The sequence below is a fragment of the Salvelinus alpinus genome, chromosome 4 (assembly GCF_045679555.1).
Source record: "Salvelinus alpinus chromosome 4, SLU_Salpinus.1, whole genome shotgun sequence".
NCBI lineage: Eukaryota > Metazoa > Chordata > Actinopteri > Salmoniformes > Salmonidae > Salvelinus > Salvelinus alpinus.
Window position 1 is genome coordinate 21,493,319 of NC_092089.1, and position 13,789 is coordinate 21,507,107.

At 45.6% G+C, this 13,789-nt stretch overlaps 1 protein-coding gene across 1 annotated transcript in view; it reads left to right on the forward strand.

Annotated features, from left to right (window-relative positions):
- The window catches only part of LOC139573025 (cyclic AMP-responsive element-binding protein 5-like), an 80,757-nt gene that overhangs the window by 10,495 nt on the left and 56,473 nt on the right, over positions 1–13,789 (forward strand). The window contains exons 4-5 of the mRNA XM_071395999.1: positions 3,861–3,982; positions 11,019–11,170. Of these exons, the coding sequence (XP_071252100.1) occupies positions 3,861–3,982; positions 11,019–11,170 (274 nt within the window). The remainder of the gene's footprint in view (positions 1–3,860; positions 3,983–11,018; positions 11,171–13,789) is intronic.

Consider the following 13,789-nt stretch of genomic DNA (forward strand, 5'->3'; position numbering starts at 1 on the left):
GTATTGAGTCTAATCTCTAACCCATACCTTGTGGTTCTGCAGTGCTCAGCAGGACAATGAGACACTGATATATCGCCGGAGAAATTCATGTTTTTCCTTTTTCCAAGTTAAGATAAATGTTTTGTCAAAGATGCCGCTGGCTTCCTGTCATCATCACAGATGTCATTAGTCTTGCTGTGACAGTGGGGAGGGGTGGTGGAGGAGGGGTTCCCTGCCCCACCATACAGAGGGGAGGAGATGGGGTGTGGTTGGGGGTGACATATTGATCCACAGTTCAAAGGAATACCTGATTTATAGGTTGTGTACAGCACCTGTAAGTGTCACCCCCAGGCTAAGTCATACTTCCAGATCTTTAGTGCCTAGACAGAGCCCAGCTGAGGCAGCAGAAGAAATGTGTGTGTGTGTGTGTGTGTGTGTGTGTGTGTGTGTGTGTGTGTGTGTGTGTGTGTGTGTGTGTGTGTGTGTGTGTGTGTGTGTGTGTGTGTGTGTGTGTGTGTGTGTGTGTGTGTGTGTGTGTGTACAGCTGTAGGATCTCAATTTGATCAACCTTTTGCAGGAGACCAGGAGACCCAGGACATTTAAAACTTGTAGTGTATTTGAGATTTAAAAAGTCTTCTGAAGTTTGTAATTTCCCTTAAGAAAAATGTATCAACCCCTACAAAAATGTCCATTAATTATAACCCACATAATAATTGTACTTTCCTGTTGCTGCAGGATTATTTTCCTGCTGTACACTCTTAGAAAAAGGGTTCATCCGCTGTCCCCATAAGAGAACCCTTTTTGGGGGCAAGTAGAACCTTCTATGGAAAGGGTCCTACATGGAACCAAAAGGGTTCTACTTGGAATCAAAAACAGTTCTTCTTCAAAGAGTGTAGCAAATTGGCTGAAATTAGGATTTGACATGTGTGTATGTACAATGCCTTCAGAAAGTATACAGACCCCTTCACTGTTTACACATGTTGTTGTGCTACAGCCTGAATAAAAAAATTATTTAAAATCTTACCCATCTACACACAATAGCGCATTATGACAAAGTGAAAACATGTTCTTAGACATTTTTGCAAATGTCTTGAAAATTAAATAAAGGAATATCTAATTTACGTAAGTATTCACAGCCCTGAGTCAATACATGCTAGAATCACCTTTGGCAGTGATTACAGCTGTGAGTCTTTCTGGGTAAGTCTCTAAGAGCTTTGCACACCTGGATTGTACAATATTTGCCCATTATTCTTTTCATAATTATTCAAGCTCTGTCAAATTGGTTGTTAATTATTGCTAGACAACAATTTTCAGGTCTTGCCATAGATTTTCAAACAGATTTGTAAGTCTAAACTGTAACTGGGCCACTCAGGAACATTCACTGTCTTCTTGCTAAGCAACTCCAGTGTAGATTTGGCCTTGTGCTTTAGGTTATTGTCCTTCTGAAAAGTGAATTCATCTCCCAGTGTCTGGTTGAAAGCAGACTGAACCAGGTTTTCCTCTTGGATTTTGCCTGTGCTTAGCTCCATTCCGTTACTTTTTTATCCTGAAAAACTCCTTATCGATTACAAGCATACCCATAACATGATACAGCCACCACTATGCTTCAAAATATTGTATTGGATATGTTGTATTGGATTTTCCCCAAACATAACGCTTTGTATTCAGGACAAAAAGTGATTTGCTATGCTACATTTTTTGCGGTATTACTTTAGTGCCTTGTTGCAAACAGGATCCATATTTTGGGATATTTTTCCTTCTTTTCACACTGTCAATTAAGTTACTATTGTGGAATAACTACAATGTTGTTGATCCATCTTCAGTTTTCTCCTTATCACAGCCGTTAAACTCTGTAACTGTTTTAAAGTCAACATTGTCCTCATGGTGAAATATTTGTAGTTACTGGGTGTATGGATACACAGTTCCAAAGTGTAATTAATAACTTACATCATGCTGAAAGGGATATTCAATGTCTCCTTTTTTTTACCCATCTACTAATAGGTGCCCTTCTTTGTGAGTTATTTGAAAACCTCTCTGGTCTTTGTGTTTGAAATGCACTGCTCAACTGAGGGACCTTACAGATAACTGTATGTGTGGGGTACAGAGATGAGCTAGTCATTCAAAATCATGTTAAAAATCATGTTTAACACACTATGCACACACAGAGTCCATTTACTCCTGAACTTATTTCAGCTTGCCATAACAAAGGAGGTGAATACTTTATTGACTCAAGACATTTCAGTTTTTAATTTTTAATTCATTTATAAACATTTTGAAAACATGATTCCACTTTGTGTAGGTCAGAGACAAAAACATACATTTTAATACATTTTAAATTCAGGCTGTAACACAATATAATGTGGAAAAAGTCAAGGGGTGTGAATACTTTCTGAAGGCACTGTGTGTGTGTGTGTGTGTGTGTGTGTGTGTGTGTGTGTGTGTGTGTGTGTGTGTGTGTGTGTGTGTGTGTGTGTGTGTGTGTGTGTGTGTGTGTGTGTGTGTGTGTGTGTGTGTGTGCGTGCACGTCTGTGCCACAGGAGGCTGGTGACGGGAGGACAGCTCATAATAATGTCTGGAATGGAGTTGGTGGAATGGTATCAAACACATAGAAACCATGTGTTGGATGTGCTCAATACCATTCCATTCATTCCATTCCAGACATTACTAAGAGCCCGTCCTCCCCAATCAAGGTGCTACGGGCCACCTGTGGTGTGTGTGTGTGTGTTAGGCTGATGTGACTGAGATTGTCTTCTTTATTATTTACACTGAGCGACCAGGCGAGTCAGGTTTCTGACCCGGCCGAGTCAGTGTCCTTATTCCGCCCTCTCTCTCTTACTGCTCTGTCCAATTCTCTTCCTGGGACCTTGGAGCCCTCCGGCTGGGATGTGAGAGGGTCGACGATCATAAGTCACCTGGCTGTCTGACTCTCCTGTTTAGGGTTAAAACAAATTCAACATGTCACCCAGAGAGATTTCAACTACCCCAGCCCCTTCCCCTTTTTGATATGTAACACCCAAACTTACCTCATTTTACCAACGTTTTGTCTGTCCTCCTGACATATGCGGTGAGTTGTCACGTCATCATACTTCTCTGGAAATGGACACCGCTTGCGCTCCAGTTTTTAAAAACGTTTTAATTGAAGAGTTAAGCTCTCATCCTCCCTATGGGGAAAGCCAGACTGGTTTGGTCAAACTGTATTTTGGTCGTCAATCCCCAGTCTAGCCAGAATGGATAAACAGGCCGTGGTGGAGTATGCTTTTAGCCTTTGAAAAGGACATGATCCTAAAATCACCTTGGACTGTCTGAAACATGATCCAGTCTCTCTGGTCTCTCTGCCCCCTGATGCTGAGTGGAGTAACACTGTCTGACTGAAGAGAACAAATGAGCCCCCCTCTCTGTAGGTGAGGTCTGGACATTGTTAACTGAAATGTTGCTAGTGAGAGTAGTATCTCTGTCTAATGTAAAAGGAGAGTGGCTTTTCTAACCATTTGGAATGTCCATTAGCTTGGTGCAATGTATTCTCTGCCTCTGCCCACTTTGTATTCATCGGCTGTTCTTCTTTGTCAGCAAACCATCATAACTTAACAGTTCAGGCATCATAACTTAACAGTTCAGGCATCATAACTTAACAGTTCAGGCATCATAACTTAACAGTTCAGGCATCATAACTTAACAGTTCAGGCATCATAACTTAACAATTCAGGCAACAAACATACAGTGCAGATTTATCTACAAATGTACTGTTTTATACGATATTTTAACGGTTTTTGATCTGTTTCTAGAATGAATGTTTTCCAGACCAAGTTGCTACCTGCTAGGATGCTAATATCCATTCTAGTGTGAGTTTTATATGTAATTTAATGGTGTCTCCTGTGTTCCAGACCAGACGCCGACCCCGACGCGCTTCCTGAAGAACTGTGAGGAGGTGGGTCTGTTCAGCGAGCTGGACTGTTCTATAGAACAGGAGTTCAGGAAGGCCCAGGAGGAAGAGGACAACAAACAGGTAGACAAGATGACAGTAAGACAACTAACCTGAGTAACAGGTAGACAAGATGACAGTAAGATAACTAACCTGATTAACAGGTAGACAAGATGACAGTAAGATAACTAACCTGGTTATCAGGTAGACAAGATGACAGTAAGATAACTAACCTGGTTATCAGGTAGACAAGATGACAGTAAGATAACTAACCTGGTTATCAGGTAGACAAGATGACAGTAAGACAACTAACCTGGTTATCAGGTAGACAAGATGACAGTAAGACAACTAACCTGGTTATCAGGTAGACAAGATGACAGTAAGACAACTAACCTGATTAACAGGTAGACAAGATGACAGTAATACAACTAACCTGATTATCAGGTAGACAAGATGACAGTAAGACAACTAACCTGGTTATCAGGTAGACAATATGACAGTAATACAACTAACCTGGTTATCAGGTAGACAAGATGACAGTAAGACAACTAACCTGGTTATCAGGTAGACAAGATGACAGTAAGACAACTAACCTGATTAACAGGTAGACAAGATGACAGTAAGACAACTAACCTGGTTATCAGGTAGACAAGATGACAGTAAGATAACTAACCTGATTATCAGGTAGACAAGATGACAGTAAGATAACTAACCTGGTTATCAGGTAGACAAGATGACAGTAAGACAACTAACCTGGTTATCAGGTAGACAAGATGACAGTAAGATAACTAACCTGATTAACAGGTAGACAAGATGACAGTAAGATAACTAACCTGATTATCAGGTAGACAAGATGACAGTAAGACAACTAACCTGGTTATCAGGTAGACAAGATGACAGTAAGACAACTAACCTGGTTATCAGGTAGACAAGATGACAGTAAGACAACTAACCTGGTTATCAGGTAGACAAGATGACAGTAAGACAACTAACCTGGTTATCAGGTAGACAAGATGACAGTAAGATAACTAACCTGATTAACAGGTAGACAAGATGACAGTAAGATAACTAACCTGGTTATCAGGTAGACAAGATGACAGTAAGATAACTAACCTGGTTATCAGGTAGACAAGATGACAGTAAGACAACTAACCTGATTAACAGGTAGACAAGATGATGGTAAGATAACTAACCTGGTTATCAGGTAGACAAGATGACAGTAAGACAACTAACCTGGTTATCAGGTAGACAAGATGACAGTAAGATAACTAACCTGATTAACAGGTAGACAAGATGACAGTAAGACAACTAACCTGGTTATCAGGTAGACAAGATGACAGTAATACAACTAACCTGGTTATCAGGTAGACAAGATGACAGTAAGACAACTAACCTGGTTATCAGGTAGACAAGATGACAGTAAGACAACTAACCTGGTTATCAGGTAGACAAGATGACAGTAAGACAACTAACCTGGTTATCAGGTAGACAAGATGACAGTAAGATAACTAACCTGGTTATCAGGTAGACAAGATGACAGTAAGATAACTAACCTGATTAACAGGTAGACAAGATGACAGTTACACTATTCTGCACAATGACAATTATTTAAATGAAGGTTGGCCATTGTCTTTCCAAGTGTCGGGGTTTTCTCTTCAGGTAGAGAAGATGAGAGTAAGAAATACACACCTGCTTGTCAAACGCCTCGTTGGTTCAGTTTGATACACTATTCTGCACAATTATTGAATCAAGGTCGGTTGTTGTTTTACGTTGTTTTAAGTGTGAGGTGTTTGTATGTGTTTTGGATGCTCAGTTTTCCTGCTAGAACCATCAGCTGAATTAGACACACTGCTGTGCACAGGGCCTTCACCTGTGTTTATCTCTGGAGTAGAGTAAGATAAGCCCAGGGGAACCCCGGGTCAACCCACAGCTGCAGGCAGACAGGTGTGTTATGGGTAGTCCCCCTTTATCTTGCACTGTTATCATTCTTGTTTCCCCCAGCCACCACAGACACACTCCATACAGGGTTATCATTCTTGTTTCCCCCAGCCACCACAGACACACTCCATACAGGGTTATCCTTCTTGTTTCCCCCAGCCACCACAGACACACTCCATGCAGGGTTATCCTTCTTGTTTCCCCCAGCCACCACAGACACACTCCATGCAGGGTTATCCTTCTTGTTTCCCCCAGCCACCACAGACACACTCCATGCAGGGTTATCCTTCTTGTTTCCCCCAGCCACCACAGACACACTCCATGCAGGGTTATCCTTCTTGTTTCCCCCAGCCACCACAGACACACTCTATGCAGGGTTATCCTTCTTGTTTCCCCCAGCCACCACAGACACACTCCATGCAGGGTTATCCTTCTTGTTTCCCCCAGCCACCACAGACACACTCCATGCAGAGTTATCCTTCTTGTTTCCCCCAGCCACCACAGACACACTCCATGCAGGGTTATCCTTCTTGTTTCCCCCAGCCACCACAGACACACTCCATGCAGGGTTATCCTTCTTGTTTCCCCCAGCCACCACAGACACACTCCATGCAGGGTTATCCTTCTTGTTTCCCCCAGCCACCACAGACACACTCCATGCAGGGTTATCCTTCTTGTTTCCCCCAGCCACCACAGACACACTCCATGCAGGGTTATCCTTCTTGTTTCCCCCAGCCACCACAGACACACTCCATGCAGGGTTATCCTTCTTGTTTCCCCCAGCCACCACAGACACACTCCATGCAGGGTTATCCTTCTTGTTTCTCCCAGCCACCACAGACACACTCCATGCAGGGATATCATTCTTGTTTCCCCCAGCCACCACAGACACACTCCATGCAGGGTTATCCTTCTTGTTTCCCCCAGCCACCACAGACACACTCCATGCAGGGTTATCATTCTTGTTTCCCCCAGCCACCACAGACACACTCCATGCAGGGTTATCCTTCTTGTTTCCTCCAGCCACCACAGACACACTCCATACAGGGTTATCCTTCTTGTTTCCCCCAGCCACCACAGACACACTCCATGCAGGGTTATCCTTCTTGTTTCCCCCAGCCACCACAGACACACTCTATGCAGGGTTATCCTTCTTGTTTCCCCCAGCCACCACAGACACACTCCATGCAGGGTTATCCTTCTTGTTTCCCCCAGCCACCACAGACACACTCCATGCAGGGTTATCCTTCTTGTTTCTCCCAGCCACCACAGACACACTCCATGCAGGGTTATCCTGCTTGTTTCCTCCAGCCACCACAGACACACTCCATGCAGGGTTATCCTTCTTGTTTCTCCCAGCCACCACAGACACACTCCATGCAGGGTTATCCTTCTTGTTTCCCCCAGCCACCACAGACACACTCCATGCAGGGTTATCCTTCTTGTTTCCCCCAGCCACCACAGACACACTCCATGCAGGGTTATCATGCTTGTTTCCCCCAGCCACCACAGACACACTCCATGCAGGGTTATCCTTCTTGTTTCCTCCAGCCACCACAGACACACTCCATACAGGGTTATCATTCTTGTTTCCCCCAGCCACCACAGACACACTCCATGCAGGGTTATCCTTCTTGTTTCCCCCAGCCACCACAGACACACTCCATGCAGGGTTATCCTTCTTGTTTCCCCCAGCCACCACAGACACACTCCATGCAGGGTTATCCTTCTTGTTTCCCCCAGCCACCACAGACACACTCCATGCAGGGTTATCCTTCTTGTTTCTCCCAGCCACCACAGACACACTCCATGCAGGGTTATCCTGCTTGTTTCCTCCAGCCACCACAGACACACTCCATGCAGGGTTATCCTTCTTGTTTCTCCCAGCCACCACAGACACACTCCATGCAGGGTTATCCTGCTTGTTTCCTCCAGCCACCACAGACACACTCCATGCAGGGTTATCCTTCTTGTTTCTCCCAGCCACCACAGACACACTCCATGCAGGGTTATCCTTCTTGTTTCCTCCAGCCACCACAGACACACTCCATGCAGGGTTATCCTTCTTGTTTCCCCAAGCCACCACAGACACACTCCATACAGGGTTATCCTTCTTGTTTCCCCCAGCCACCACAGACACACTCCATGCAGGGATATCATGCTTGTTTCCCCCAGCCACCACAGACACACTCCATGCAGGGTTATCATTCTTGTTTCCCCCAGCCACCACAGACACACTCCATGCAGGGATATCATGCTTGTTTCCCCCAGCCACCACAGACACACTCCATGCAGGTTTGGGCTCCCGTGTGGCGCAGCGGTCTAAGGCACTGCATCTCAGTGCTAGAGGTGTCACTACAGACCCTGGTTCGATTCCAGGCTGTATCACAACTGGCCGTGATTGTGAGTCCCATAGGGCGGCGCACAATTGGCCCAGTGTCGTCCGGGTTAGGGTTTGGCCGGGGTAGGCTGTCATTGTAAATAAGAAGTTGTTCTTAAAAATTAACAGTAAACATTACACTCACAGAAGTTCCAAAAGAATAAAGACATTTCAAATGTCAAATTATGTATATATTCAGTGTTGTAACAATGTGCAAATTGTTAAAGTACAAAAGGGAAAATAAATAAACATAAATATGGGTTGTATTTACAATGGTGACAGACAGGCAGACAGACAGACAGACAGACAGACAGGCAGGCAGACAGGCAGGCAGACAGGCAGGTGAAGGGCTGTGACCTGACTGCTACAGGTGAGGAGGCAGCAGGAGATCAGATTCCCTCAGGCAGCTGCTGTACTTTAAACAGCTTCATCTCTCAGAAACACAGATAGAGGGAGTCACGTTTCCTCCTGGTCCCGAGTCAAAGATTAACCGCAGACAGACAGCAGCTTGAGACAGCGAGACCAGGCTGGACAGACAGACAGACAGACAGCAGCTTGAGACAGCGAGACCAGGCTGGACAGACAGACAGCAGCTTGAGACAGTGAGACCAGAATGGACAGACAGACAGACAGCAGCTTGAGACAGCGAGCCCAGGCTGGACAGACAGACAGCCAGACCTGCACACTCATCATGTGTCTGCGACACGTGTGGCTCACCAGCCGTCACCACTCACCACAGTCTCAGAACAGTGATGTCTGATTGGACTCCAAGGTAGTTGTTAATGCATTATGGGTCAATGTTAAGAACTCTTTACCTGTGAAATTATATCTATACTCTACTGGCCACAACACAGCTACACTGTATCTCTGTCTCTCAGACTGCTGATCCAGTGTCTGGTCTGTAGACTGTATCTCTGTCTCTCAGACTGCTTATCCAGTGTCTGGTCTGTAGACTGTATCTCTGTCTCTCAGACTGCTGATCCAGTGTCTGGTCTGGTATGTAGACTGTATCTCTGTCTCTCAGACTGCTGATCCAGTGTCTGGTCTGGTCTGTAGACTGTATCTCTGTCTCTCAGACTGCTGATCCAGTGTCTGGTCTGTAAACTGTATCTCTGTCTCTCAGACTGCTGATCCAGTGTCTGGTCTGTAAACTGTATCTCTGTCTCTCAGACTGCTGATCCAGTGTCTGGTCTGGTCTGTAGACTGTATCTCTGTCTCTCAGACTGCTGATCCAGTGTCTGGTCTGTAGACTGTATCTCTGCCGACGTCTGGGTCTGGGTTTGGCTGTGGAAGCTGTCTGTGTGAGTCAGGTCACCCAGGCCACGTCCAGCCTCCTCAGTCCCCACAGTCTGGCACCTCTGGCGTTTATGGTTGAAGAGCTGTGCTCAGTCAGCATGACTGGGAGGCGAGTCTCAGCAGGACTGTGGAGTACACAGCATGGCAGCATATCACAGGGGAGAGAGATAAGGAGAAAGGTTGGTTTAAGTTCAAGAGAGCATAGCTCACAACAGTATGTTTTTAGAAAAAAATGTGCTGTCTAGAACAAAAAACAGTTCTTCAGATGTCCACATAGGAGAACCCTTTGAAAAAAACCTTTTGGTTCCAAGTATAACCCTTTGGGTTCCAGGTAGAACCCCTTTGGGTTCCAGGTAGAACCCTTTCCACAGAGGGACAAAAGAGTTCTACCTGGAACCAAAAAGGGTTCTCCTAAGGGGACAGCCGCAGAACCCTTTCGGAACCCTTTTTTTCTAAGAGTGTAGAAGTCTCTGGTAGGGAAGTTTGTTGTTGTTATTGGTCTGAAAACCAGACCTTCCTAACCCCCCCTCCCCCACACACACTCACATTCACACACACCTCCCCAACAGTCATGAGTCCATAGTTTGCAAACATGTAGTTCTTCAAATAAGGGGCAATCAGCAGTTGCTATATCAATGTTGGGACGTATAAGTTAATGATATGTAGCCATTGACTCTTGAAGAATATAACTTAACCTCATGAGCTTAGTTCAACTATCGTTCCCCATCAGAACCAAAAATATAAGCTGGTTTTACTACAATGTTTGTAATCAAAGTAAATGTAAACAAACACTATATAACCTAAAAACATGGTTACAACTATGATGTTGATATCATGGATGGTCGGTCTATAGCTCTGTCTTTGAATTTGAGAGTCCCATCCACCCTCAGCTTTTTACCGAAACAGTGATAGGGAGAACACTTTGCTATTGTTTAAACTGCTGATTGCTGCTTTAAATATTCCGGCTCTTGGTGAGGAAAGTGACTGAGCAGTACAGGGATTACAGTGAAGCTGTGGAACTTGACATTTACACTAAATGAACTTAAAGACACATTATTGCAGTTGGCTGTTAACAATGTGTTCTGACTTGATCTCCTCTCTCTCTCTCTCTCTCTCTCTCTCTCTCTCTCTCTCTCTCTCTCTCTCTCTCTCTCTCTCTCTCTCCTTCCTTCCCTCCTTTTCCTTCCTCCCTTCCTCTCTCTCCCTCTCTTACTCTGCCACCCTCCCTCCCTCTTTTCCTCAATCTCTCCCTCCCCCGCCCTCCCTCCCTCCCGCCATCCCTCCCCCTCATCTCCCTCCTTTTCTCCCTGCTCTCCCTCCCTCCCTCCATCCATCCTCTCTCTCTCCCTCCCCCTCATCTCTCTCTCTCTCGCCCTCCACATCCTCTCTCTCCCTCCCCCCCGCCATCCCTCCCCCTCCTCTCCCTCCCTCTCTCCCTCCCTCCCTCTCTCTCTCCCTCCCTCCCTCCCTCCCTCCCTCCCTCCCTCCCTCCCTCCCTCCCTCCAGAATATCTCTCTACATGGCCAGAACCTCCAGAACCAGCAGCATCACTCTCGGATGGGGAACCATGACAACAGCATAGTGATCCAGCAGGGCCTGCCCTCTCCCCAGTCCAGCTCTGTCATCACCCAGGCCCCCTCCACCAACAGACAGCTAGGGTGAGGCCTCCAGTCCACACCGCCTGGATTAACCAAAACATTAACTAACACACGCCCAACTAACATTAGACCTGGGTCAAATACAGTACATGTCAAATATGCTATTTTAGTATGCTTACTTTAGTTTGATATGCTTCCATCTCTATCCTCGGTGCTTAGTCTAGAGAACTACTCTGCCTTTGCTCTGTGTGATATTCACTACAGTGACATGAGGATGTCCTTCACAGCAGTGGCCATGTGATTGGCGGCCATGTGATTGGCATCCCTGTGTAGTCTCTGAAGTCACACCAGTGTTCTGTTACATCTGGATCTGTGTGTGTGTGTGTGTGTGTGTGTGTGTGTGTGTGTGTGTGTGTGTGTGTGTGTGTGTGTGTGTGTGTGTGTGTGTGTGTGTGTGTGTGTGTGTGTGTGTGTGTGTGTGTGTGTGTGTGTGTGTGTGTGTGTGTGTGTGTGTGCGTGCGTGCGTGCGTGCGTGTGTGTGTTACTGACAAGGCGATTCATGTTTAGCTGTTGGCTGTGTATTGTCCCACAGCAGAGCATGTCAAGAGGGTCCCCCGGGACAGGGAGGAGGTCATCTCTGATGGCCCCGGCTGCTTTTACAGCGGTTTAGCATTTCACTCCAAAATAGTCCCTGTCTTTCTTTCACCGTCGGAAAGTCACACAATAACTGCCTTTGGTTTAGATGTTTCCATTCTGGTTGCAACTGAAAGCCTGAAAGGGGTATGATTGAATTCAGCATGAAACGTGTGAATTTAAAGTCCTTATACAGGCTGATGAACAGGGTTCATAATGGTGTAGGAGGGTCAGAGGACTGTTCAGTTATACTTCAGTCAGCTTCTTACTCTGTTGATTAAATTAACATTCCAAAAGGTTTCCTGAGGTTATAAAAGTATTTGTCCAAAAGAAGACCTACAGTGTGTCCAGTCGGGGAGTTTAACGTTAACGCTTGTTGACGTTTGTACATCTGTGAGCTGTTGAGTTCAGACCTCTGTGCTGTACAACTAGTCAGGATGGGTGTTGGGTGTGCCCACCATGATGTCATAGACCCTCGTCCCGTACCCCTGGGGTGATATCAGATTTTGGGGGGAACGCCTTCATTGTGCAAGTGCTCCCCTCCACTGACCTGTGTCTTGAGTTGATGTTGTTTCCTCTCTCTCTCTCTCTCTCTTTCTCTCTCTCTCTCTCTCTCTCTCTCTCTCTCTCTCTCTCTCTCTCTCTCTCTCTCTCTCTCCCTCTCTCCCTCTCTCTCTCTCTCTCTCTCTCTCTCTCTCTCTCTCTCTCTCTCTCTCTCTCTCTCTCTCTCTCTCTCTCTCTCTCTCTCTCTCTCTCACTTTCTCTCTTTCTCTCCCTCTCCCTCTCTCTCTCTCTCTCTCCCTCTCTCTCTCTCTCTCTCTCTCTCTCTCTCTCTCTCTCTTGTTCTCTCCCTCTCACTCTGTGCGTTAAAACATGCAGTCTAGAAGTGGAAAACATGATGTCTCTGTCCTTTGTTGAGCCAGACCTATAGTATGTGAGCCAGACCTATAGTTAAGCCAGCTCTGTGTTAAACTAGCTCTGTGTTAAGCCAGCTCTGTGTTAAGCCAGCTCCGTGTTAAGCCAGCTCTGTGTTAAGCCAGCATTATGTTAAAGCAGCTCTGTGTTAAGCCAGAATTATGTTAAAACAGTTCTGTGTTAAGCCAGCATTATGTTGAAGCAGCTCTGTGTTAAGCCAGCATTATGTTAAAGCAGCTCTGTGTTAAGCCAGCATTAAGTTAAAGCAGCTCTGTGTTAAGGCAGCATTATGTTAAAACAGCTCTGTGTTAAGGCAGCATTATGTTAAAACAGCTCTGTGTTAAGCCAGCATTATGTTAAAACAGCTCTGTGTTAAGCCAGCATTACGTTAAAACAGCTCTGTGTTAAGGCAGCTCTATTAAAGCAGCTCTGTGTTAAGGCAGCTCTATTAAAGCAGCTCTGTGTTAAGGCAGCTCTATTAAAGCAGCTCTGTGTTAAGGCAGCTCTATTAAAGCAGCTCTGTGTTAAGGCAGCTCTATTAAAGCAGCTCTGTGTTAAGGCAGCTCTATTAAAGCAGCTCTGTGTTAAGGCAGCTCTATTAAAGCAGCTCTGTGTTAAGGCAGCTCTATTAAAGCAGCTCTGTGTTAAGGCAGCTCTATTAAAGCAGCTCTGTGTTAAGGCAGCTCTATTAAAGCAGCTCTGTGTTAAGGCAGCTCTATTAAAGCAGCTCTGTGTTAAGGCAGCCTGTGTCCAGTCAGGACTGTGTAGTTTTAACACTGGTTGGAAGAAGGCCTGGGCTGTGTCCCAAATGGCACCCTATTCCCACTGGGCTCTGGTCAGAAGTAGTGCACCATATAGAGAATAGGGCGCCATTTCAGACGCAGCCCTGGTGAATATTGGATGTGGGAGCCATCAGTAAGCCTGACTGACACCCCTATACAGACTCTTTGTACAGGAGAGGACAGGGCTGGAATTACATCCCCTTGACTTGGAGAAGAAATCACTGTCTGCCAGTAAAGACAGACATAAGGCTGTGCTGAGAGAGACAGGCCTGTTTTACCTGACTTAACCTGTCATCAGACTCCCCACCTCGCTGGAGAGGAGGAGCATGGGTAGGAAGACTCCCCACCT